The sequence below is a fragment of the Oncorhynchus mykiss genome, chromosome 21 (assembly GCF_013265735.2).
Source record: "Oncorhynchus mykiss isolate Arlee chromosome 21, USDA_OmykA_1.1, whole genome shotgun sequence".
Classification (NCBI taxonomy): domain Eukaryota; kingdom Metazoa; phylum Chordata; class Actinopteri; order Salmoniformes; family Salmonidae; genus Oncorhynchus; species Oncorhynchus mykiss.
The window spans coordinates 18,203,378-18,230,718 of record NC_048585.1 but is presented as its reverse complement, the minus strand read 5'-3'; the positions used below and the strand labels follow the sequence as shown (position 1 = coordinate 18,230,718).

The following is a 27,341-nucleotide window of genomic DNA, read 5'->3' as shown; positions in this document are numbered from 1 at the left end:
TCAAGTTGGTTGGATGTCCTTTGTGTGGTGGACCATTCTTGATACACACGGGAAACTGTTGAGCATGAAAAACCCAGCAGCGTTGCACTTCTTGAGACACTCAAACCGGTGGCCTCGCACCTACTAGCATACCCTGTTCAAAAGTACTTAAATATTTTGTCGTGCCCATTCACCCTCTGAATGGCACACACACACAATCAATGTCTTAATGCTTAGAAATCCTTATTTAACCTGTCTCCTCCCATTCAACTACACTGATTGAAGTGGATGTAATAAGTGACATCAATAAGGGATCATAGCTTTCACCTGGATTCACCTGGTCAGCCCGTCGTGGAAAGAGCAGGTGTTTCTAATTTGTTGTACACTCAGTGTATATTTGACTAATGAGCATTCAAGCTGTAGCATTAGTTCCTCCCACTTCTTTTGACTACTTTTCATTACTCTGCTTTCACCATGGTTACAATATGTAAATACAGCCCATTGAGTAGTATAAGTTTACACTGCCACATAGCCCTGTGTTTAGCCTGGCTTGTAAATAACCTTGAAGTTAAATCTCCTTGTTAGCCCATAATGAAGCTCTAGGACGCCTGTGTCTTATATGGTTTATGGCAAGTCATTCTGAGGGCGGCCCCTAAACACATTGAAAAGCTATGATTCAGTGGCGTACTCTGATGCCAAAACAACAGAAACTGCCTCAAGGCTATTTTTGGAGTGGCAGGTCCCCCTTATGCCTTGCAGCTAGGGCAGCAGGTGGAGAGCTTAATGGGATCGGGTTTGAATCAATGCTTGAAATAGCCACCGGTGTGCATAGAGGAATCTCTTAGCCATATTGTGGGTGACCCACATTTAAAGCAATGAACTCATGCACAGACACAGTACCCGCCAGATCACCTTGGTACTTGTCAAGGCTGGGAAGGCCCCCTGTGCTTTGCTTAGTACTGGAAGAGGGGCTCCTGGAATAGTGCCACACAGGGAGTAGGCCAAGGGACAATATACAGTGGGGCAAAAAAGTATTTAGTCAGCCACCAATTGTGCAAGTTCTCCCACTTAAAAAGATGAGAGAGGCCTGTAATTTTCATCATAGGTACACTTCAACTATGACAGACAAAATGAGAAAAAATCCAGAAAATCACATTGTAGGATTTTTAATGAATTTATTAGCAAATGATGGTGGAAAATAAGTATTTGGTCAATAACAAAAGTTTATCTCAATACTTTGTTATATACCCTTTATTGGCAATGACAGAGGTCAAACGTTTTCTGTAAGTCTTCACAAGGTTTTCACACACTGTTGCTGGTATTTTGGCCCATTCCTCCATGCAGATCTCCTCTAGAGCAGTGATGTTTTGGGGCTGTTCAAGGACTTTCAATTCCCTCCAAAGATTTTCTATGGGGTTGAGATCTGGAGACTGGCTAGGCCACTCCAGGACCTTGAAATTCTTCTTACGAAGCCAGTCCTTCGTTGCCCGGGCGGTGTGTTTGGGATCATTGTCATTCTGAAAGACCCAGCCGCGTTTCATCTTCAATGCCCTTGCTGATGGAAGGTTTTCACTCAAAATCTCATAATACATGGCCTCATTCATTCTTTCCTTTACACGGATCAGTCGTCCTGGTCCCTTTGCAGAAAAACAGCCCTAAAGCATGATGTTTCCACCCCCATGCTTCACAGTAGGTATGGTGTTCTTTGGATGCAACTCAGCATTCTTTGTCCTCCAAACACGACGAGTTGAGTTTTTACCAAAAAGTTATATTTTGGTTTCATCTGACCATATGACATTCTCCCAATCTTCTTCTGGATCATCCAAATGCTCTCTAGCAAACTTCAGACGGGCCTAAGCATGTACTGGCTTAAGCAGGGGGACACGTCTGGCACTGCAGGATTTGAGTCCCTGGCGGCGTAGTGTGTTACTGATGGTAGGCTTTGTTACTTTGGTCCCAGCTCTCTGCAGGTCATTCACTAGGTTCCCCCGTGTGGTTCTGGGATTTTTGCTCACCGTTCTTGTGATCATTTTGACCCCACGGGGTGAGATCGAGGGAGATTATCAGTGGTTTTGTATGTCTTCCATTTCCTAATAATTGCTCCCACAGTTGATTTCTTCAAACCAAGCTGCTTACCTATTGCAGATTCAGTCTTCCCAGTCTGGTGCAGGTCTACAATTTTGTTTCTGGTGTCCTTTGACAGCTCTTTGGTCTTGGCCATAGTGGAGTTTGGAGTGTGACTGTTTGAGGTTGTGGACAGGTGTCTTTTATACTGATAACAAGTTCTAACAGGTGCCATTAATACGAGGTAACGAGTGCAGGACAGAGGAGCCTCTTAAAGAAGAAGTTACAGGTCTGTGAGAGCCAGAAATCTTGCTTGTTTGTAGGTGACCAAATACTTATTTCCCACCATAATTTGCAAATAAATTCATAAAAAATCACAATGTGATTTTCTGGATTTTTTTTCTCATTTTGTCTGTCATAGTTGAAGTGTACCTATGATGAAAATTACAGGCCTCTCTCAACTTTTTAAGTGGGAGAACTTGCATAATTGGTGGCTGACTAAATACTTTTTTGCCCCACTGTACATCCATTCCCATGATAAATGTACTTGGGGCGAATTCTGTTTTAAGTTAATGCAGGGTGGATCACTAGTCACCATTACAAATGCATTTGGTTTTATTTGCTCTGAATATCTGTGTGTTGGTTGAGTGCACACAGCTACAGCAGTACCACACAATTTCATGCACAGGATCAAGAGTGCATGGGTTAGAATTCCACACTCTCCAGGAAACGATGGTGAGAAGGAAGAACAAAACTTGCTTTATTGCGACATTGCTTGCGTGATGGTAGGTTGCAATTGTCTCAGTGAACACTGTCAGCCACTGATGGTATTGACAGCAATGTGCTGTCCATCCTTCTTTTACAAAAGTGTGTGCGTGTGAGGGTGGTCTACTTCATCTGCCTGTGTATGTCTGTGTACGTGTGTGTGTCTGTGCTCCTCTTCCCAACCCTGAACCATCACAGACATGGGAGAGTGTGGAACTGTTCGGTACGCAATGCTTGTGGATTCACAGGTCAACATACAGTACAATAGGCCAAGCCTAAAAAATTCAGTCTGATTCTCCCAAATCCGTCAGCTTGAATGCCAATGGTCTATTGACTTTTGTGCTTTTATTATCTGAATGGTCTCGACAGATGATAAAGGACGGGGCCATTCTCTCTTTCTGTTTTAAACAGTCTGTCCTGCATTTGAAAGTGAAAGTCATAGGCCATGATATATAAGATAAGAAGGAGAAAATGAGGTCAAATTCCATCAACCTGTAGCCTCATCTACTGTAAATGTGTAAAATGTGATCTAGGCTATTTAAGGAGGTATGTAGCCTGGCTGGCTCTACTGGTCAGTTGAGGTCAATCTAGACTAGAAAATGCCACTGTCATCCGTATAATTGGTTACTAGTAACTGGTTGCATGTGACTTGTAAATCTGACAGTGGTGCTGTTCAGTTAATACCACCAAACGTTGCACCTCACTGAACCATCTGAGAATAGTTGATTTGTGGGTTTTGTCAAAATACAAAAGTCACTTTCGATTGATAAGTAGATAAGCATTATAAAAGTTGATTTCTACACATTTTAATGATTTAAGATTCTTGTTGATCCTGATAATAGAAGCCCAAGGCCTAATATTCCAAAAACGGATGGTAGGAGAGCCTGCTGTTTATGTGGTTATATGTGGGTTATAAAATGATAATATGTGGACATTGGCACTGCCAGACTATAGTGCCAATTTCCCTGTAGAATAAATGCATGATTTTCTCCTCCAAAAGATGTATGGTCTGCACTCTGCAGTGCAGATAATAGGTATATTACATAAATTACAAGGACATCATCTCACTAACCTGTAAAGTCTGTGATTGAGTTGAGACGTTTACCCTCACGTTTCCAAATTCAATGAGTGCCCCACGTGGGAGGAGAGGGGATGTGACGCTTCCATTTTCGACGCTTCAGCGAACATATTCTTCTTCATAACGCGAATACACTGTAGCAGCGACAGGCAATCAAATTTGGACCAGCCTCGCATCATCACTTGAGTTTGTAGTAGGGGAATTCATTGTGGGTTGGTTACCTCCACAATAGAGAAAGCACACATTGTTTCCGCTCATTTTGGACTTGCTAGCTAGCTACAGCTGGAAAGTTCGCATTTCCGAACACCTTCAACGTGGTCAGCTTCAAGAGGTAGAAAACGGGCTGGAATTTATTTTTTTGTCACATTTTCTTAACGTAACTGTAAGTAAGACTAAGAACGTGGTGAGGTGGCTAATTGCATAGAATACAGAGCATCTTCAGCAATGAGTTGAAACATGTTAGTTAGCTTGCTAGCCGGCTACCGCTAGCTGACACATGCTCCTGCTGAATAACGCACTGATCATTTTGACCTGCGTGGCAAGAAAATAGATGGCTAATTTATAGTGCAGCTTTGGTGATAAAATACATTGCAAACGATATGTTAAATACATAATATGATGGATGGAAATCTATAAATACTTAGGCTGTGGACAGTTGGCTAGATTCGTCATTAATCGTTAATATAGCCATGTTTTGTTCTCCCTGCATGCATTTTGTGCTCAAGGCATTGTAACCATTGTTAGGTGCTCAGCTGTACAGTAGCCGGTTAACGTTAGGAAGTGCTAGCTAGCTACGGTATTGACAAGCATTGCTCACGGTTGCCTTTCAGCAGCTATCCAGAACACTGTAGGTAGTCTGGATAAATATGTGCTTGAAGGAAACGTTTTGCTGAACAGATCATTGTTTAACATGACTTATTAGCTCATAGTGTCGCTTGATGGCTGTTTTGTTCGCATGGACAGCCACCACAAGCAATAAAGATGTGCTCTATTTTCCTGGTGTTTATTGTGTATATATACATGAAAAAATGTAAAGCAACGTGTTTTATTTAAACATGTAGCTAACATTAGTGCTTCTGCTATTTTAGGCATGGATATTTACACAACCGTGCGTGCATGAAAGGGTTAATTTCGTGAGGCTTTATTTTGCCAGCATGCCCCCTCTAATAGAAAGGTTTCTTATACATGTTAGTGGGTCATCCACATTTTGAAAACGCATAGTCGTTAGTGCGCAGCGATCTGTGTTTGTGAGGTAGGTTTGGTTTCAGTTTGACTATTAAAAAAAAGTCATGATTTCGGGTTCGATAATAACAACACAATGAAACAGTGAATAAAATGTCCATGATGGTAGTGACTATGATTACTGCTTATCTCTTAACCATTTATTCACATTATTTTACTTCAATACAATATTTCAGTTCTGAATATTACATTTGTTTTATTTGATGACTTTCATTTCAAGTCATCTCATCTCTATAGAACTGCTGTCTGACAAAATCAGACAGTTTACTTCAATGTAAACAAGGCATACTTTTTTGACTGCTGAATAACAACAATCAATTTCAGGTAGAGATACTTTGTGTATGTGGACACACCTTCAAGTTAGTGGATTCGGCTATTTTAGCCACACCCGTTGTTGAGAGGTGTATACAATCGAGCACACAGCCATGCAATCTCAAAAGTTAGTTACATTTCTGCCTTGCTAGAGCTGCCCCGGTCATCTGTAAGTGCTGTTATTGTGAAGTGGAAACGTCTGGGGGCAAAACCGGATCAGCCACGAAGTGGTAGGCCATACAAGAACACAAAGCAGGAGTGCTGAAGCGCATAGTGTGTAAAAATGCTGTCTTCGGTTGCAACACTCACTACCAAGTTCCAAACTACCTCTGGAAGCAACGTCAGCACAAGAACGGTTCGTCGGGAGCTTCATGAAATGGGTTTCCATGGCCGAGTAGCCGCACACAAGCATATGATCACCATGCTCAATGTTAAGCGTCAGCGGTGTAAAGCTCGCTGCCATTGGACTCTGGAATGATGAATCATGCTTCACCATCTGGCAGTCCGATGGACGAATCTGGGTTTGGCGAATGCCAGGAGAACGCTACCTTCCTGAATGTATAGTGCCAACTGTTACGTTTGGAGGATGAATAATGGTCTGGGGCTGTTTTTCATGAGTGGAGGCTGTTGTAGCAGCAATGTGTGCGTATTAATGCCCATGATTTTGGAATGAGATGTTTGACGAGCAGGTGTCCACATACTTTTGGTCGTGTAGTGTACCTCGTGAAGCAACTGCTCTCCTTTCAATCAAGCTTTCTTGTCTCTTTAATATAACAAGCTAAAAGAAACACAGATGGACAAGTAGGCATGCAATGGATTATGGTCATTATATGTAAATACCACATTTTCCATGCTAAACTATGTAGAATATTGGCCTTTTGGAAACTACAACTCCCTACTACATCGAGCAGTTCGGGCTTGATATCATTTGTCTCTAGAGAAACTGCACAATATGCGCATTGATATCACAGAAAAAACCTGAACGAAATGCCTTGTTTAAAAAAAACAACTGGGTTTCGGGTTAATCACTCAGCACTAATAGTCATTCACAGGCGCAAAGCGTCGTCACCTTTTAACCCTTCATCTATTGATAGCTAGTTATATTTGAAAATGCATCTGATGTTACATTTTAAACGATGTCTACAATCTAATGCCTGCTTGTCATCCTTTTCATTTGACAGCATGGCTGATTACCTGATCAGTGGTGGTACGGGCTATGTCCCAGAAGACGGACTCTCCGCACAACAGCTTTTCTCCGTTGGAGACGGCCTCACCTACAAGTAAGTTTAGTTCAACCACAATACAAATGCCAAATAGAACCGTATTGTGCAAGTACGCTCTCGAACTGTCCAAACCTAAGCGCAAGCGATGATGGACAATATGCGGGCGGCGCTTTGTAATGATGGCCAACACGTTTTGAATCGCAGATCTGCTCAACAACAGTCTGTTGTCGCTGATGGTCAAACGGCAGAAGAGCTATGCTCTAAAGGCGACGGGTTGACTTACAAGTGAGTAAAACGGTTGACTTTTCAACCATTTTGACACTATATACACTATACTGTAAAAACCTATTGTCTCCAAACGATGAGTTCATATAGGGGAAGCAAATGATTGTCCCATTAAAAATAGATTTGAATCAATAAAGTACCTTGTTGATGAATTTGGCAGAAGTAAACACCACATTCGTCACCAATTGTATTATTTAAATTTTTAGCTGGCTGAGAAAAACACTGATCTGTACAGATGAATGAGTAGGACAGGGGTGGTGGGGGTTGATTGTTTATTAACCTGATCTGTACAGATGAATGAGTAGGACAGGGGTGGTGGGGGATGATTGTTTATTAACCTGATCTGTACAGATGAATGAGTAGGACAGGGGTGGTGGGGGATGATTGTTTATTAACCTGATCTGTACAGATGAATGAGTAGGACAGGGGTGGTGGGGGATGATTGTTTATTAACCTGATCTGTACAGATGAATGAGTAGGACAGGGGTGGTGGGGGTTGATTGTTTATTAACCTGATCTGTACAGATGAATGAGTAGGACAGGGGTGGTGGGGGATGATTGTTTATTAACCTGATCTGTACAGATGAATGAGTAGGACAGGGGTGGTGGGGGTTGATTGTTTATTAACCTGATCTGTACAGATGAATGAGTAGGACAGGGGTGGTGGGGGTTGATTGTTTATTAACCTGATCTGTACAGATGAATGAGTAGGACAGGGGTGGTGGGGGATGATTGTTTATTAACCTGATCTGTACAGATGAATGAGTAGGACAGGGGTGGTGGGGGATGATTGTTTATTAACCTGATCTGTACAGATGAATGAGTAGGACAGGGGTGGTGGGGGATGATTGTTTATTAACCTGATCTGTACAGATGAATGAGTAGGACAGGGGTGGTGGGGGTTGATTGTTTATTAACCTGATCTGTACAGATGAATGAGTAGGACAGGGGTGGTGGGGGATGATTGTTTATTAACCTGATCTGTACAGATGAATGAGTAGGACAGGGGTGGTGGGGGATGATTGTTTATTAACCTGATCTGTACAGATGAATGAGTAGGACAGGGGTGGTGGGGGATGATTGCTTATTAACCTGATCTGTACAGATGAATGAGTAGGACAGGGGTGGTGGGGGTTGATTGCTTATTAACCTGATCTGTACTATAGGATGATATTTGCTTCCGGTAATGATATGACTGCATCTTGAACTGCTCTGAAGAATCATAGTGCATGAACTGCTATTTGATTCTTTGAGACATTCAATCACTATCTAATCTATCTAGTAATGACATCTGACTGCACTCATATCCTAAGGCCCTTTCTTTATCTGCTCATTTCATATTCACTTGTTTTTACTTTCACTGAATAACCCTCAATTCACTTTCACTCTGTTTAAAACTAACTTGATTTCAACAAGCGAAGCATTGGGCTGCCCCAATATGGCAGACGGTCATTGCATTGGTATGTTGCCACAGCAAGCTACTTCATTAATTTCACCCCTTTGCCCAAGACTGTTGCCCAAAATTCTTTGCATCGTTTTGCTTCTTGAACATACCTCTGGCTAGAGGACTTGACAAAAATGACTAACTGCTATATAAATGCTTCCAACACCTACTTGTTAAAATAGAGTAACATTCACGTCCTTGTGTTGATGTTGTAGCCTATGTCTTCTGACTATATGTGGCTCTGTCCCAAATGGTACCCTGTCCCCTACAAAGTGCATTACTTTTGACCATAGGGAATAGGGTGCCATTTAGTACGGAACCTATGTTACAGATTAAATGGATACCGTAGGGCCTCCCAAGTGGTGCAGCAGTGCTCTGTCGAGCCGGGCGCTTGCAAGCTGACACGGTAGCCAGTTGGACGGTCTTTCCTCCGACTCATTGGTGCAGCTGGCTTCCGGGTTAAGCGAGCAGTGTGTCAAGAAGCAGTGCGGCTTGGCAGGGTCGTGTTTGAGGACGCATGGCTCTTGACCTTCGCCTAAACAGAGTCCGTAGGGGAGTTGCAGCAATCGTACAAGACTCTAACTACCAATGGAATATCATGAAATTGGGGAGAAAAAAGGGGGTAAAAGTTGAAAAAATATATATATTAAATGGATATACCCTGTTCATTCTAAACCGATTATGTGGCGTTTGTGAGACAAACAATATTTAGACAACAAGCAGGTACAACTCAACCATTTTGTTTCTTACAGTTTAACACTAATTGCTGCTGTAAGTTGCTCTGGATAAGAACGTCTGCTAAATGACTAAATGTTATGGTTCAGACTTAACAACATCCACACAATAAGTGTATTCACTATTTACATTACACATTTGAATGGAGAGTTAGACCTAGTTCACAGGGGTTAATTGATTAGGCAGTGTGTGTGATACCGGCGAGTCCCTCCACTCCTTAATGAAGCACGTCCTGCTTAAAGGCAAGGCAGAGCACATGACTAGCCCGAGGTACTGTCATGTGAGCGTCTCGGGGGACGACATCAGAGGAAGTCTGGGCCCGTATTTCCTGTATCATACAGCTGTCTCCACCATGGCAACCACAGACCACTGCCTCACAAACATGGCAACCACAGACAACTGCCTCACAAACATGGCAACCACAGACCACTGCCTCACAAACATGGCAACCACAGACCACTGCCTCACAAACATGGCAACCACAGACCACTGCCTCACAAACATGGCAACCACAGACCACTGCCTCACAAACATGGCAACCACAGACCACTGCCTCACAAACATGGCGACAGTGGCTCAATCTCAATTCATCTTTCCCTATCTCCTCGGCTCCTTTTTAACCCTATTAAAGGAGAGGGTCTAAAGTCACTCCCCTCTGACTTTCTTCTCCAATGTATTTTGAGAGGGAGGCGGGGAGACGGGACGCAAGGAATCAAAGGCAAGATAAATTGAGAAAGATCCAGTGAGAACACATCTGGCTAAGGCCTACTGGCTTTGAGGTGTTTGCTTACCTGTTGCTGCTGTAATCTGGAAGGCTTACTGTCCACACAAACACGCTGGAGCTGAATATACGCTCCCTTATGAAAGTGTTCGCCAGGGTGAGCTGAGATGTTCTGTCAGGGTCTCAAGACCATTTCACCAAGCTGAATCAGGGTGAGCTGAGATGCTCTGTCAGGGTCTCAAGGCCATTTCACCAAGCTGGATCAGGGTGAGCTGAGATGCTCTGTCAGGGTCTCAAGACCATTTCACCAAGCTGGATCAGGGTGAGCTGAGATGCTCTGTCAGGGTCTCAAGACCATTTCACCAAGCTGGACCAGGGTGAGCTGAGATGTTCTGTCAGGGTCTCAAGACCATTTCACCAAGCTGGATCAGGGTGAGCTGAGATGCTCTGTCAGGGTCTCAAGACCATTTCACCAAGCTGGATCAGGGTGAGCTGAGATGCTCTGTCAGGGTCTCAAGGCCATTTCACCAAGCTGGATCAATATTCTTTCAGCAACTCAACATTTTCTAGTACAGCAGACGATTCTGCTGCATGTTATTATCATATATTACCCCTGTCATAAAGTATTCATCAATGCAGTCATTTTCTGTCAATGGCTTCATGGGAGGATTCCATGATGATGTCTTATGATCACAGCCACCTAATCATCCTCGGCTTCTAATTAGCCCCATTCAAGCCCCCTCATCTCTCCAACGCAATTCTCCCCCGGGACATTGGTGTAGAAGACAATGTATTCTCAATCCACTTACGTGGCAAAGGGACGAGAAATGAAAAGATTACAATCGTGACATAATTCTACATGTGCAGTGCACTGCCGTTGCAGAAGTGTAGAACCACGTTATGAAGTAGTGCTATCCAGGCTTGTGTCAAATTGTCTGCATGAAATGAAGATGAATCAAGTCGCACCCAGCATTACTAGGGCCCGAAGCGGTTTTAATAACAGAACTGTCAGGCAATAGATATTTATACATTAATAGTATGCAAGACTAGACAGGTAAGTGCACTCTAAATCAGACCTACCCACTTTCTCTACTTAGTGGCTGAAGGGTCATAATAATGTCTAACTCGGGCAGTTTGTGGTTGTCTACAGCACTTGTGTGGCCGAAATGGCATCATGCATTTGTCCACATTCAACATTCGAATGCACACCATATTGAAAGGTAGCCAGTGTTGTCTTTGGTATTTAAAACCCTAATGTGTCACGTGTGCCAAGTCACACTCTAGTTAGTTCTTCTCGAATGCCGTATATAATTATTTACTCCTGTGGACAAAACATACATTTGAACCTGGACAAAAAACAATTTCATTGCTTTTAGGTGTGCCATCTCCACAAGGTAAGTCCTAATCTAGGTCTTACTCATCAAGATCCCATTTTCCACATATTTTCTGTTGCATTCTGGGTCAACCTGGCCACTTAACTTCTTAGTGATCCCTTCGCACGCCAATCCGTTAACGGGATTGATTTGACAAAACCCAGTGAAATAGCAGCGCGCCAAATTCAAAAACAGAAATACTCATAACAATTCATGAATCATACAAGTGTTATAGATCGGTTCAAAGATGAACTTCTTGTTAATCCAGCCACAGTGTCAGATTTCAAAAAGGCTTTACGGCGAAAGAAAACCATGCTATTATTTGAGGACAGCACCCCATCAAACAAACACATGAAAATCACATTTCAGCCCGCCAGGCGCGACACAAAAGTCAGAAATAACGATATAATTCATGCCTTACCTTTGAAGATCTTCTTCTGTTGGCACTCCAATATGTCCATTAAACATCACAAATGGCCCGTTTGTTCGATAAATTCTGTCGTTATATCTCCAAAATATCCATTTATTTGGCGCGTTTGATCCAGAAAAACACCGGTTCCAACTCACACATGACTACAAAGTATCTAATATAGTTACCTGTAAATTTGATCCAAACATTTAAAACAACTTTCCTAATCCAACTTTAGGTATTTTTAAATGTAAATAATCAAAATTTAAGACGGGATAAACTGTGTTCAATACCGGACGAAAACACAGTGGAGCGAGTTTTCGGGTCGCGCGCCCCAACCACAACAGTACACTAGACTTGACCCTCGTTCTGAACAGCCCTACTCCTTCATTTCTCAAAGGAAAAACATCAACCAATTTCTAAAGGCTGACATCTAGTGGAAGCGATAGGAACTTCAAGCAAGTGTCTTAGAAATGTAGATCCACATAGAAAACCCATTGAAACGAGAGACATCAACGTTTTTTCCTGGATGGTTTGTCCTCGGGGTATCGTCTGCCAAATAAGTTATGTTATACTCACAGACATAATTTTAACAGTGTTAGAAACTTTAGAGTGTTTTCTATATGCATATCCTAGCTTCTTGGCCTGAGTAACAGGCAGTTTACTTTGGGCACGTTTTTCATCCGGATGTCAAAATACTGCCCCCTAGCCTTAAGAAGTTTTAAGTATAGGTTACAGGTTAAACCTAAGTGACCACTGTAACTTGTATTCTGTAATGGAAATTGGTGGCAAATCCAAAAACTCGAAATAAATGAAATGGCTACTTATCAACTGATCCAGTGACACCTTTTACCATTTGGCTCATGCTGGTTAGGGGTAGGTCTGGCTATTGCGAGCTGATCCAGAATCAGCTGAGTTTTGTGGTTTCCTTAAATACTGGCAGATGTTTTCCCCTCTGCCTCCCTGTCCCAGACTGTGTTGATGTTTGTGAGGTGTCTGGCGGTTGCAGCCGGACCCCTCCCTGTCCCGTTTGGTAGACATATTTTAGGCCCCATCTCTTCACCCACACAGGCGGAGGAGAGAGAGGAATGGTCTGATGGATGATAAAGGCCAGGGGGCCATTCTCTCTCTTTCTCTCTCTCTTTCTCTCTCTCTCTCTCTCTGTTTTTGTTTCTCTCGCTCGTTCCTCCCGTTCTATCTGATTTAGAGCCCATTCTCTCCTGCACTCCTCCCTCTTATTATGGTATTCACTTTTTCCCAATCTCTCTCTGTAAGACTCACTTATTCGTCTCTCCCTCTCTGTCCAGTCTGTCTGTTTTCACACCCATCTGCCAAACCACCAGATCCACCCATCTGAAAAACACACATCATCCTTCTTTTTCCCTCTGTCTCATGCTCTCTACCGCTCTCTCTCTGCCTGCCATTGTGTTCATACAGTCTAAGAAATGAAGTTGAACCCCATATGCTTTTGTCAAGCACTGGACGAACAGGGTGAGACAGTGTTTCTCTTTAGACTAGAGTACAAGGCAAAGGGAAGGGGCAGCTTGATCAGCGATCACTAGAGGGCGAACTTATGAACGTACAATTTTTGGGATCAAGACATTTTCTATTAGTTCTTAACGCAAACTCACTTGTAGTTTTAGTTTATTCAAATTTATACAACAGGCAACTTTCGGGTCAGACTCCTCAACCATTGCGAGCACTAGTTTCCCCTATGTCGTTACCAGGCTCGGTCGAAGAAGCAGTTCTAGGGGCTAATTTGCACATATTCCCCTTTTGGCTTTCAACACTTCCTGCTTTGGACCCAACTCCAACATGGTGGAGGTACTTGTAAACGTTGAAATTGGGTGGGGTGAGGGGTTTATAATAGGCCACTTCTGACCCACTGTCACCAGTTGGCTGGCAGTTGCATTGCACTGCACTATGAATATTGTAGTCCTCTTGTCTTAAGCCATCTTTCTTTAGCCATGACTACCTGTGAACCTTGACTCCTGACCTCTTGCTCTGTCTGTCTTTCAGCGACTTCCTGATTCTGCCGGGCTTCATTGATTTTGCCTCGGACGATGTGGTGAGTAGTCCTCTCTTCTCTGACTGTCAAGACCTTCCAGAAAGCTAAGACAATTCAATATAGGTTTTGAGCTACAGGCTACCCTTCGACCTAGCTTCAGCCTACTGTTCTGTTCATGGGCTCAATTCCACTTTGTTCTGAGACCCTCTTCCCTAGCCCATTCCTCTTAAGTGTTCAGAGTAATGGGGTAGAGTAATGGGGTAGAGTAATGGGTAGGTTACAAGCCATACGTTGAAGGCTGCTCTTAGCCTGTTGAACTGGTTAGTGTCCTCCAGTTTTACATTTTTTTTTCATATAACCTTTATATAACTAGGCAAGTCAGTTAAGAACAAATTCTTATTTACAATGATGGCCTACCTGGGAACAGTGGGTTAACTGCCTTGTTCAGGGGCAGAACTACTAAATAAAAAACAACCCATTTTTACCTTGTCAGCTCAGGGATTCGATACAGCAACCTTTCGGTTACTGGCCCAACGCTCTAACCACTAGCCCAATGCTCTAACCACTAGGCTACCTGCTGGTTACTGGCCCAACACTCTAACCACTAGGCTACCTGCTGGTTACTGGCCCAACGCTCTAACCACTAGGCTACCTGCTGGTTACTAGCCCAACGCTCTAACCACTAGGCTACCTGCTGGTTACTGGCCCAGTGCTCTAACCACTAGGCTACCTGCTCGTTACTGGCCCAACGCTCTAACCACTAGGCTACCTGCTGGTTACTGACCCAACGCTCTAACCACTAGGCTACCTGCTGGTTACTGGCCCAACGCTCTAACCACTAGGCTACCTGCTGGTTACTGGCCCTATGCTCTAACCACTAGGCTACCTGCTGGTTACTGGCCCAACGCTCTAACCACTAGGCTACCTGCTGGTTACTGGCCCAACGCTCTAACCACTAGGCTACCTGCTGGTTACTGGCCCAACGCTCTAACCACTAGGCTACCTGCTGGTTACTGGCCCAACGCTCTAACCACTAGGCTACCTGCTGGTTACTGGCCCAACGCTCTAACCACTAGGCTACCTGCTGGTTACTGGCCCTACGCTCTAACCACTAGGCTACCTGCTGGTTACTGGCCCTACGCTCTAACCACTAGGCCGTCCCAGACTGGTTCTTCCAGATCTCTGAAAACTACAAGGATAATGACTATGGGTGCACCAAGTGGGAGCAGTATTGCTTCCTACACATTCCTTATTATTTCAGCAGACACTCCTTGCCAGAGCCACTTCTGAAACCAAAGCCTCTTTACAGTATGCTGTGTCCACACAGATGCACAAAACAACCCTCTGCATTCAAAGCCAAAACCTCATTCTGTAATTGCAGATTTTCCAAAAATAATTTTTACTCCCAGCTTCTTTCGTCATCCCTAACCTCCTAGCCACCCTATTTTTTACCAAGATGGCCTCCCACGCCTGGTCTCTCTGTCTCTCTCTCTCTGTTTACGGTTGTGCCTGGTTGGTTGGTTGCTCACTCTTCTCTCAGGGGATGATGTGAGCGTTAATCTCAGGCTTTATGTGAAATCCCCCTGCTCTTCTCTCTCGTCCATCAGGAGTTTTTAATCTAATTGATATCTCTAATCTCCTTTTTTGTCCAGACTAGAACACAGCCCTTACTGCTGTGGAAGGTGCCTGTCTGCGTTGTTGCCGTGGCGTTGTGGGTAGTCTCCGTAGGGTTGTAACCTGGCCTATTTTCTTGACGGTGGAGTCAGTCTCTGGTAACTTGGACGAGCCTGTGTTTCTGTCTCAACTGTGAATACAGTCAAAGTTCATGCGATAATACTTGTTTAGACTAGTTTAAAATAGACCCCCCCCCCCACCCTCTTCCACACAGGGATGTTTTATAAGTGTGAGGTGGGCTTCTGTCTGGTGTTTCAATGGGGAAATTATTGCTGGTCACACCATGTGCAGAGGTGGTCTCTCCATTTTAAAGGTTAGCCCTTTGTAGAATTTGGCAGGGTGGTGCAGTTGAGCTAACAAAATGGCTGCCAGTGTCCAGTCTTTTTCTTCACCCCCCCCATTTCAGAAACACAATAGTTGGTATGGTAGTTTATATTTGCCAAAGATAAGGGAGGGAAGCTCTTAACGTCATAAAATGCACACTCTGGTTTTCTCATGGGTGAGGAATGCCATGTTTTCCCTCCCAGCTGAGAAGACTGTGGAAGTGGCCGTGATTGTTTTATTTTATAAAAGGGAACTTTCCCAGTGTGTTGGCAGATAGTTTCTAACAAGGTCACACAGCCTGATTGTGCAAAACATCTCCAGAAAGACTTGGGTCCCCTCAGTCACATGCATCAGTTTAGTCAAAGCAACATCGGTCTTGTCTCTCTGATGACAGATTAAAAAGAAATATATATTTTTATTTTATTTAACTAGGCAAGTCAGTTAAGAACAAATTATTATTTACAATGACTGCCTAGCCTGGCCGAACCCAGACGTTGCTGGGCCAATTGTGCGCCGCCCTATGGGACTCCCAATCACTGCCGGATGTGATGCAGCTGCGCCATTCGGGAGCCCATATAAAATGTAGCACCTGATAATTTACATTTAGGCCAGATGGCGATGTCTGCTTTCCAGTTGCATGTTCTTTACTTGCTGTTGCAACTCTCGTCTGAGACTTTGAGACTCATCGTCCAGTCAGCCATGGAAAGCATGCTTCTGATCCTTGACCAAAAGCTGCCATTTTCCTTAGGCCAATCCACAGGACAAACTTGCTTGTTGGAGCATGTCTGCCCCCTAGTGGACAACTGAGAAAGCAACAAGCAAGGATGGTCAAGGTTCTCTTTTCTTCATGAAGTAAATGACTTACCCTCTGTATTAGAAATGAATAATATTGAGTATATTTCCTGTGTGGACATTTACACTCACTGCAACAGATTGTAATACCTCAAATGGGCTGACCAATCAGTGCTCCTGCATAGTGGCTAACCGGGCTATCTGCATTGTGTCCCACTCTTTTACACTACTGCTACTCTCTGTTCATCATATATGCATAGTAACTTTAACCATATCTACATGTACATACTACCTCAATCAGCCTGACTAACTGGTGTCTGTATGTAGCCTCGCTACTGTATATAGCCTCACTACTGTATATAGCCTGTCTTTTTACTGTTTTATAACTTTACCTACCAATTGTTCACCTAATACCTTTTTTGCACTATTGGTTAGAGCTTGTAAGTATGCATTTCACTGTAAGGTCTACTACACCTGTTGTATTCAGCACACGTGACAAATTAACTTTGATTTGATTTAATATCATCTAGTGTGCTGAGTGACTGATTTCCTGAACATGTTGTGGGTTATTGAGCCAAGATGTCCTCCTTACTTTCTCCACCAGGACCTGACCTCTGCCCTGACCAGGAAGATCACCCTGAAGACGCCTCTCATCTCCTCCCCCATGGACACAGTCACAGAGTCATCGATGGCCATCGCCATGGCGGTGAGACCTTGCAGCCTGACATGCGAGCCAGTAAAAAATATATGTGTGTCCTCTATGCTAGAAATTACTGTGCGCTTTCCACATCTGCCCCAATCGAAGTGTTTTGTGTTGCTGGGGGGAAACGTACCATAAACAGTATTCCTTCTCCCAAAAGGGTTTTGTGTTGCTGGGGGGGAACATACCATAAACAGTATTCCTTCTCCCAAAAGGGTTTTGTGTTGCTGGGGGGAAACGTACCATAAACAGTATTCCGTCTCCCAAAAGGGTTTTGTGTTGCTGGGGGGAAACGTACCATAAACAGTATTCCTTCTCCCAAAAGGGTTTTGTGTTGCTGGGGGGAAACGTACCATAAACAGTATTCCGTCTCCCAAAAGGGTTTTGTGTTGCTGGGGGGAAACGTACCATAAACAGTATTCTGGCTCTCAAAAGGGTTTTGTGTTGCTGGGGGGAAACGTACCATAAACAGTATTCCTTCTCTCAAAAGGGTTTTGTGTTGCTGGGGGGAAACGTACCATAAACAGTATTCCTTCTCCCAAAAGGGTTTTGTGTTGCTGGGGGGAAACGTACCATAAACAGTATTCCTTCTCCCAAAAGGGTTTTGTGTTGCTGGGGGGAAACGTACCATAAACAGTATTCCTTCTCCCAAAAGGGTTTTGTGTTGCTGGGGGGAAACGTACCATAAACAGTATTCTGGCTCTCAAAAGGGTTTTGTGTTGCTGGGGGGAAACGTACCATAAACAGTATTCCTTCTCCCAAAAGGGTTTTGTGTTGCTGGGGGGAAACGTACCATAAACAGTATTCCTTCTCCCAAAAGGGTTTTGTGTTGCTGGGGGGAAACGTACCATAAACAGTATTCCTTCTCCAAAAAGGGTTTTGTGTTGCTGGGGGGAAACGTACCATAAACAGTATTCCTTCTCCCAAAAGGGTTTTTTATTTGTCGGGTGTTTTTTAATGCCTTTAGCTCATGGGAGGCATCGGCCTCATCCATCACAACTGCACCCCTGAATTCCAAGCCAACGAGGTCCGCAAGGTTAAGGTGAGACCCCATAAACGCCTATGAAAGCATTTACCCTGTAGTTAATGACTTGCATCATTTTATATTGATTGGTATTAAATGGGTTGCAGTGCATCTATAGACACAATGGTTTATTAACAGATATTTGTTGTTTGTCCAGAGGTTTGAGCAGGGCTTCATCACAGACCCTCTTGTAATGAGCCCGCGTCACACGGTGGGGGACGTGTTCGAGGCCAAGACTCGCCACGGCTTCTCTGGCATCCCTGTCACCGAGACTGGCAAGATGGGCAGCAAGCTGGTGGGCATCATCACCTCCAGAGACATCGACTTCCTCTCCGAGAAGGACCACAGCCGACCACTGGAGGAGGCCATGACTAAGCGGGAGGAGCTAGTGGTGGCTCCAGCCGGTGTCACGCTGAAAGAGGCTAACGACATTCTACAGCGGAGCAAAAAAGGTGAGCCAGTCGGTCCTTCTAGGAGTCTATTGTGGCCTGTTTTCTGGTACATTGTTCTATTGTATCATCCTCAACTTATTATTGATTAGATTGTCTTTGGTTTGCTGTACGAGGTCATTTATGAACTGTTTGAGGTTAGATGGCAGAATTACAAAGTCTCTTCGCTCTCTCTTCCCCCCCACCCCCACCAGGCAAGCTGCCCATCGTGAACGACAGTGATGAGCTGGTATCCATCATCGCCAGGACAGACTTGAAGAAGAACAGGGACTACCCCCTGGCCTCCAAAGACTCTCGCAAACAGCTGCTGTGCGGAGCCGCCATCGGCACCAGGGACGACGACAAGTACAGACTGGACCTACTGATGCAGGCTGGGGTCGACGTGGTCGTACTGGTGGGTTTGAGGTTGGGGTTATGGTTATGGTTAGGATCCAGATGGGGTTTAGATTACGGTAGATGGGAGGGTTGGGTTAGGGGTTGATCATACAGTTTTGGTGGACATGGTGGTTAGGGGTGATCAGGCTGGTCATACAGTTGTTTTTTTTTTTTTTGAATTTTACCCCTTTTTCTCCCCAATTTCATGGTATCCAATTGTTTAGTAGCTACTATCTTGTCTCATCGCTACAACTCCCGTACGGGCTCGGGAGAGACAAAGGTTGAAAGTCATGCGCCACAAGAGTCGCTGGTGCGCGATGAGACAAGGATTTCCCTACCGGCCAAACCCTCCGGACGACGCTAGGCCAATTGTGCGTCGCCCCATGGACCTCCTGGTCGCGGCCGGTTACGACAGAGCCTGGACGCGAACCCAGAGTCTCTGGTGGCACAGCTGGCGCTGCAGTACAGCGCCCTTAACCACTGCGCCACCCGGGAGGCCCCGGTCATACAGTTTTGGTGGACATGGTGGTTAGGGGCGAGTTACGGTTGGGTTTCAGGTCTAAATGGCAGTAGACCGTGGCACTGCAGTGCAGACATGACTTGTTTTCTCTGTTTCTGCAGGATTCCTCACAAGGCAACTCTGTGTATCAGGTCAACATGATCAACTACATCAAACAGAAGTACAGCGAGCTGCAGGTGGTGGGAGGGAACGGTGAGAGAGTGGAGCGCTGGGACAGGATTTATCACTATATGACACTTCCAGCCATCCAGTTTCAGATCTTTGAGAGGCTATCAAGATCGGTCTTGGGGGGGAAAATACATTAGACACTTACACACTAAACCTTTCTTTTCCTGCCTTCTGATGATGTTGTGTTTTGTCTCTTGTAGTGGTGACGGCAGCCCAGGCCAAGAACCTGATTGATGCAGGAGTGGACGCTCTGAGAGTGGGCATGGGCTGTGGCTCCATCTGTATCACCCAGGAAGGTAGTGACCCCACCCCCTGATACTATCAACCTTACAGGATCAATTCACATCTGAATGCAGGAGAGGACTGTTGCTGGTTTTATATTTCAACCCACTTGCGGAATTGAAATGGAATTGACCCAACCCAGAATGCTACACATTGCGTGCGATTTGGAATTGTAGTATTACGTCTAAATGTTATGATATATGAGTGTAGTGATGTTAAATAGAAATGTGATAATTCGCATAGGATTCTCTACCCATAGCAGCTGGCTTTGGATCAGTTCTAATGTATAGGTCAACCGCTGAAGCTACACAGCAAAACTGGAGAAGGATCAGAGCAGCGAGTAACCAACCAAGATGCTACGCTGGTTGCTAGTCTCTGTCGCCGTGGTGATTTATGAAGGCTCTGCTCTTGGTTACCGTGGCGACGACTTTCTCCACAGCATTACGTTCAGCAAATAATGGCAAACGTTTTTCAAGCGCAAAACAAACATCCTTATTGGAAGAACATATTCAATCTGTTTATTTTTTAACTGAACACCTTGATTCTGATATTACTTCTGTAAAAAAATACATCCATCCATCGGGCCCAACCGAACACCGCCTGACTACACCGGTCATAGGATATGTTACCATGGTAAGGTGACGCATTTCCTGTCTCCGTCTCCCGTAGTGATGGCGTGCGGGCGGCCTCAGGGCACCTCGGTGTATAAGGTGGCAGAGTATGCTAGACGTTTCGGTGTGCCAGTCATCGCAGACGGTGGCATTCAGACCGTGGGTCACGTGGTCAAGGCTCTCTCACTCGGGGCATCCACAGGTACCTTTCATTCACTTGTTAATTCATGCGTTCACTCTTTCATAGTCATTCATTCTCTTTCATTGTCATGCATTCATTATCATTCACTCTTCTGTTGTCACTTATTCACCCATTCATTCATTCATTCATTCATTCATTAGCTTAATCCTCCATTAACCCCTTTTATAGCATGCACTAGGTCAATGTGGTTCATTTCATAGGCTAAAATAGGTGTATAGCAGGGCTGTCCAATGTCGGTCCTGGAGGGCCCAAACACTTCTGGTTTTCATCCTCGCCTTCTAATCAGGGACTAATTCAGACCTGGGACACCAAGTGAGTGCAATTAACTACCAGGTAGAACCAGAAACCAGAAGTTTTTCAGACCTTCAGGAACAGAATTGAACAGCCCAGGTCTATAGTATTACAGTATCTTGATGTCTTTGGGCTAGTTTTCTGTTTCCCACTGTTGATCTCACGTCTATTCCTCTAATCCACTGTTGATCTCACGTCTATTCCTCTAATCCACTGTTGATCTTACGTCTATTCCTCTAATCCACTGTTGATCTCACGTCTATTCTTCTAATCCACTGTTGATCTCATGTCTATTCCTCTAATCCACTGTTGATCTCACGTCTATTCTTCTAATCCACTGTTGATCTCATGTCTATTCCTCTAATCCACTGTTGATCTCATGTCTATTCCTCTAATCCACTGTTGATCTCATGTCTATTCCTCTAATCCACTGTTGATCCCACGTCTATTCCTCTAATCCACTGTTGATCTCACGTCTATTCCTCTAATCCACTGTTGATCTAACGTCTATTCCTCTAATCCACTGTTGATCTCACGTCTATTCCTCTAATCCACTGTTGATCTCACGTCTATTCTTCTAATCCACTGTTGATCTCACGTCTATTCCTCTAATCCACTGTTGATCTCACGTCTATTCTTCTAATCCACTGTTGATCTCACGTCTATTCTTCTAATCCACTGTTGATCTCATGTCTATTCCTCTAATCCACTGTTGATCTCACGTCTATTCCTCTAATCCACTGTTGATCTCACGTCTATTCCTCTAATCCACTGTTGATCTCACGTCTATTCTTCTAATCCACTGTTGATCTCACGTCTATTCCTCTAATCCACTGTTGATCTCACGTCTATTCTTCTAATCCACTGTTGATCTCACGCCAATTCCTCTAATCCACTGTTGATCTCATGTCTATTCCTCTAATTCATTCAAAGCTGATTGATGGTAATCAAAGCTAATGTAAAGCCAATGTGAAGCTAATCGATGTAACAAAAACTAGCCGTACAGACAATTAGTTGGATAAATGCTTACCAACCAATGACCTTGGTTGGTTATGACCTCTTCCGCCCCTCCCCAGTGATGATGGGCTCGTTGCTAGCGGCGACCACGGAGGCTCCGGGGGAGTACTTCTTCTCGGACGGCGTGCGGCTGAAGAAGTACCGCGGCATGGGCTCTCTGGACGCCATGGAGAAGAGCACCAGCAGCCAGAAACGCTACTTCAGGTAGGGAGGACATCACACACTAGAGCTGCAGCCCAAATCACATCCTATTCCCTGGCCTGTATAGTGCACTACTTCTGACCAGGGGCCATAGGGAATAGGGTGCCATTTGGGACTAACTCTTGATCAGACACTACTAGAATTCATAGGAGGGTTGGAATGAAGACCAGGTAAACAAAGTTGTTGCACATCAACAGTTGCTGTTAATCGCTGTTGAATGAAATTAATATTTTATGTCTGATTATATACATGTATTTTATTGGTTTGTCCTTCATTCAGACGGTTCACATTGTAATACAATATATGACAAATGTCATTTTCTCAAAACAAATGATGCCAACTTTCCTGGGTTTAAGCTGCTCTCATTTGAGAATTTCGCTGTCCATCAGCAGTGTCTAACCCATCTGTGTTCTGACTGGCTGATTCTACAGCAGTGTCTAAACCGTCTCTGTGTTCTGACTGGCTGATTCCACAGCAGTGTCTAACCCATCTGTGTTCTGACTAGCTGATTCCACAGCAGTGTCTAACCCATCTGTGTTCTGACTAGCTGATTCCACAGCAGTGTCTAACCCGTCTCTGTGTTCTGACTGGCTGATTCCACAGCAGTGTCTAACCCATCTGTGTTCTGACTAGCTGATTCCACAGCAGTGTCTAACCCGTCTCTGTGTTCTGACTGGCTGATTCCACAGCAGTGTCTAACCCGACTCTGTGTTCTGACTGGCTGATTCCACAGCAGTGTCTAACCCGTCTGTGTTCTGACTGACTGATTCCACAGCAGTGTCTAACCCATCTGTGTTCTGACTGGCTGATTCCACAGCAGTGTCTAACCCGTCTCTGTGTTCTGACTGGCTGATTCCACAGCAGTGTCTAACCCGTCTCTGTGTTCTGACTGGCTGATTCCATAGCAGTGTCTAACCCGTCTCTGTGTTCTGACTGGCTGATTCCACAGCAGTGTCTAACCCGTCTCTGTGTTCTGACTGATTCCACAGCAGTGTCTAACCCGTCTCTGTGTTCTGACTGGCTGATTCCACAGCAGTGTCTAACCCGTCTCTGTGTTCTGACTGGCTGATTCCACAGCAGTGTCTAACCCGTCTCTGTGTTCTGACTGGCTGATTCCACAGCAGTGTCTAACCCGTCTCTGTGTTCTGACTAGCTGATTCCACAGCAGTGTCTAACCCGTCTCTGTGTTCTGACTGGCTGAATCCACAGCAGTGTCTAACCCGTCTCTGTGTTCTGACTGGCTGATTCTACAGCAGTGTCTAACCCGTCTCTGTGTTCTGACTGGCTGATTCTACAGCAGTGTCTAACCCGTCTCTGTGTTCTGACTGGCTGATTCTACAGTGAAGGGGACAAGGTGAAGGTGGCTCAGGGTGTGTCCGGCTCTGTTCAGGACAAGGGCTCCATCCACAAGTTTATCCCCTACCTGATCGCTGGCATCCAACATGGCTGTCAGGACATCGGCGCCAAGAGTCTCTCTGTTCTACGGTGAGTTGTGTGTGAGGTAGAGGGGACCAGTGTGTGTGATCTCTGATAGTAGTGTGTGTGTGTGACTGAGTGATCTCTGATATTGTGTTGTTTTCCACAGCTCCATGATGTACTCTGGAGAGCTGAAGTTTGAGAAGAGGACCACGTCTGCTCAGGTGGAAGGAGGAGTCCATGGGCTTCACTCGTACGTTGGACTCTGTCTCCCCCCCCACACACACACACACACACACACACACAGTGGAATTGAAATGTGTGTGTAGCAGTAGATAGCCATGACTTTTCTACGACTGATAGTGTTGCCTCTTTCTCAGACATCAGTCCTCTTTCTCTGTCTTTCACCATAGATGTTCTGTTGTTCCATGTAAGTACACGTACATAGACCTGTGAAGTGAAGGGTGTGTCCTAGTGGTGGGCCCCACATCTCCATTTGCATGTAGAACAACTCTCCCCTTGTTTCTAAATTGAAAGGCTAAGTTTGATTTTGTTGATTTAAATGATCCAGGTGGGAAATGTAAATCTTACCTTTAGATAAGTGCTTCCCATCTTGATGTTTGAATCTGGCAGTTAGCCTATAAGGACGGCTAATATGGCGATGTGACGTTCCCCTTCAGACTATTATCTTGTTAGTGGGAGGAGGGGTGCTCGCCATTACGTATTTCATCTTTGAATGGGGATGAATTATGGGAAGCTTTGTCTCCTCTCTCTGTCCACTAGCCTCCTTCCATCCTCTCCTTCCCCAGTTATCCATAGGGCAGATAACCCTGTAATAAGTATACTGGCAAGATGATGGGGGATTGAATGGGATTTGTCAATCTTTGTTTTATAATTGAATCAGTATCTTATTGCTTAGACAGATTGATAGCTGATGCAGTAAGAAAGGGTCATTGATAAGTTCTATCCGGTTGTTTTAGGGCAGGTAATAGGAGTTATTTTGTGTGTTTTAGGGCAGGTGATAGAACAATTCCTATGTGTTTTAGGGCAGGTGATAGGAATTGTTCTGTGTGTTTTAGAGCAGGTAATAGGAATTGTTTCATGTGTTTAAGGGCAGGTAATAGGAATTGTTCTGTGTGTTTTAGGGCAGGTAATAGGAATTGTTCTGTGTGTTTTAGGGCAGGTAATAGGAATTGTTCTGTGTGTTTTAGAGCAGGTAATAGGAATTGTTCTGTGTGTTTTAGGGCAGGTAATAGGAATTGTTCTGTGTGTTTTAGAGCAGGTAATAGGAATTGTTCTGTGTGTTTTAGGGCAGGTAATAGGAATTGTTCTGTGTGTTTTAGGGCAGGTAATAGGAATTGTTCTGTGTGTTTTAGGGCAGGTAATAGGAATTGTTCTGTGTGTTTTAGAGCAGGTGATAGGAATTGTTTTGTGTGGTTATATTATTGATTATCGTTAACTGATTGATGGTATCATTGTGTTTTCACGATGCCCTCTCTCTCTGCAGTTACGAGAAACGACTTTACTGATGGAGGGGCCAGAAAGAAGCGGACTAGGGCCGCCCCCGACGCCCCCACCCCCGTTGTGACCAAACGTAACCGCCACATCTGACACCCACCTCATCACTCTCCCTGCCGACTCCCCACACACCCCACGGGAGAGGTCTGGGGGGGAACACCTGCAAAACAAACACCATCACCTGGGAAACATAGGATTTTGCACTTACGAAGCGGAACATCAGGGTTTTCACCATAACCCCCTCCCAGAATACCGGTCCCCTTGGTGTGTGTGAGAGCGTGTTGAAGGAAGTATTTGATTGTGTGTGTGTGTGAGAGAGAGAGAGAGTGTGTGAGGATAAACTCAGTGAAGAAGGTGCTGTTATGCTATCTTCCTCTTCCTGGTGAAACTGAGAGAGCCATGCTGTCACCCCTCTGTATTCCCTGGGATCTGCTCGTACCGACACCTCCATCAGAAGCCACAAACATCCCAATCAAACTATATATATATATATGTGGAAAAACACTTGTCTTGCTACTCTGTGTGCAAGTGTATTGTGGCAATCCTCCTTTATCTATGTAGTTAGCTCTGTTTATGCAGAAATATGTTAACTGCTTTGAGAAAAGTAGATTGTTCTGTTAAACTTTTGACTGTGATTTAACTGACAGACTCATTGGCTGGGACTCTAGACTAGGTGACGTTCCCTCGCCGTAGTGGCCATGTCATACCCCCCTTAGTCGACGTGAACCAATAAACTAGTGGCCTATCACAGTGCCGGTAAACAATGGGTAATACGATAATCTTTTAGACTGGAAGGAAACGAGTTTCAAGAAAAATTGTTTGATTTAAAAGCTGTAAAGCAGGGTTCCCCAACTGGCATCCCCCGTGCCAAATTTGACCCACGTTGTTTCATTTGCCCCCGCCCCCACAGTAAATAAATAAATAATTATTATGCTTGGAACAAAAGAGTGTAAAAACACCAGTTAATCAGAACCAAGTGATTTTAATTTGGGATATCTGTTCCCAAGTATTCCTACAGATAATACAGAGATGTCATCGTATACAAAATGTAAGCAGGGTTTGAAATTATTGTTTAAGTTATATTATATCTGTTTGGACCTCCTGCGGTCAATTTGCAGTCTACAAATGATTTGTAATTATGTTCCGGCCCCTGCCCATCCACCCAAGAAATCGTCCCGTGGCTGAATCTAGTTGACGATCTCTGCTGAAGAAAGTCCCAGGGGCTCGAAGGAGCATGAAGGGTTTTGATATGTAGGCTTTTTAGTTTTTTAAAGCCTCAACATGGCTCTATTTATATTCCGCTTTTTTCTAATTCCCTACATACTGCCAAATGTATCAACATGCTCTCTGTTACACTGTAGTGTTATTAATACTAAAAGCCCAAATTTAAAGCTACGAATCGCCAGCAATGTAGTCCCTCGCTCCACCCCTGTCCCAGATTGTGGCACCAATTGCTAGCAGCTTTGACCTGCTCTGATTACCAGAGATATGCCTTGAAATGGGGGTTGTCACGACGGAAAGTCTTAAATTCCCGTAAGAACTGTGTTGTATGTGCATGGCGCTATACATCCTCCTCACCCCCTTTCTCACTGAGATACCGTATCTATATCATTCAGCTTGTGTAGGAATAGATTTTCTAACGTTTTTCGTAAACTGTTCTTTTTGCCAGATGTTTTTTTTAGGATGTCTCGAAGCTGTAGGAGTGACTTTCTTTCCGTTTTGTGCTAATGTACTTTGCCCTACCGGGACCTCACTTGACTATCAGTACTCTTACAGTTGACATGAATATTAAGTAAATATGTACATGAAGATGTATGGAGAATTATATACCTGTATCCTGTTTGAAATGGTTGTTTGCAGTCTCCCACCTTTAGTTATGAGAATCTCCACTGACTATGAAACAGGCCTTGTTTACAATGGGATTACAACAGAAACCGGTCCCTAATGCTGTAAAACAATAAAAGTCCAAATATGTTGATTTGTGGGTTGTTATTAAGGCTGGGAATTCCCAGGGACCTCAGGATACAATATATTATCACGATACTTGTGTGCTGATACGATATGTATTACGATTCTATATGTATTGTGATTCAATGTTCCAAACATATTTCTCACCATGTGTCTGCTGCAGAGGGACAA

The 27,341-nt window shown here is 44.3% G+C and overlaps 1 protein-coding gene across 8 annotated transcripts in view; it reads left to right on the top strand.

Moving 5' to 3' along the window:
- Positions 1-27,180, top strand: part of LOC110499883 (inosine-5'-monophosphate dehydrogenase 1b) — a 28,651-nt gene extending 1,471 nt beyond the window's left edge. The window contains exons 1-15 of one of the 8 annotated variants that reach the window (XM_036957142.1): positions 3,934-4,217; positions 6,622-6,720; positions 6,868-6,948; positions 13,650-13,698; positions 17,033-17,134; positions 18,096-18,170; positions 18,310-18,604; positions 18,796-18,995; positions 19,598-19,688; positions 19,865-19,960; positions 20,616-20,759; positions 22,127-22,271; positions 23,610-23,753; positions 23,854-23,937; positions 25,192-27,180. In XM_036957142.1, coding sequence (XP_036813037.1) covers positions 6,623-6,720; positions 6,868-6,948; positions 13,650-13,698; positions 17,033-17,134; positions 18,096-18,170; positions 18,310-18,604; positions 18,796-18,995; positions 19,598-19,688; positions 19,865-19,960; positions 20,616-20,759; positions 22,127-22,271; positions 23,610-23,753; positions 23,854-23,937; positions 25,192-25,213 — 1,626 coding nt within the window. In that variant the 5' untranslated portion in view covers positions 3,934-4,217; position 6,622 and the 3' untranslated portion in view covers positions 25,214-27,180. Of the gene's footprint in view, positions 1-3,925; positions 4,269-6,621; positions 6,721-6,867; positions 6,949-13,649; positions 13,699-17,032; positions 17,135-18,095; positions 18,171-18,309; positions 18,605-18,795; positions 18,996-19,597; positions 19,689-19,864; positions 19,961-20,615; positions 20,760-22,126; positions 22,272-23,609; positions 23,754-23,853; positions 23,938-25,191 lie in introns of those variants that run through there. The other 7 variants (XM_036957143.1, XM_036957141.1, XM_036957139.1 and 4 more) reach the window with 7 other exon arrangements.
- Positions 27,181-27,341: the final 161 nt, after the last annotated feature.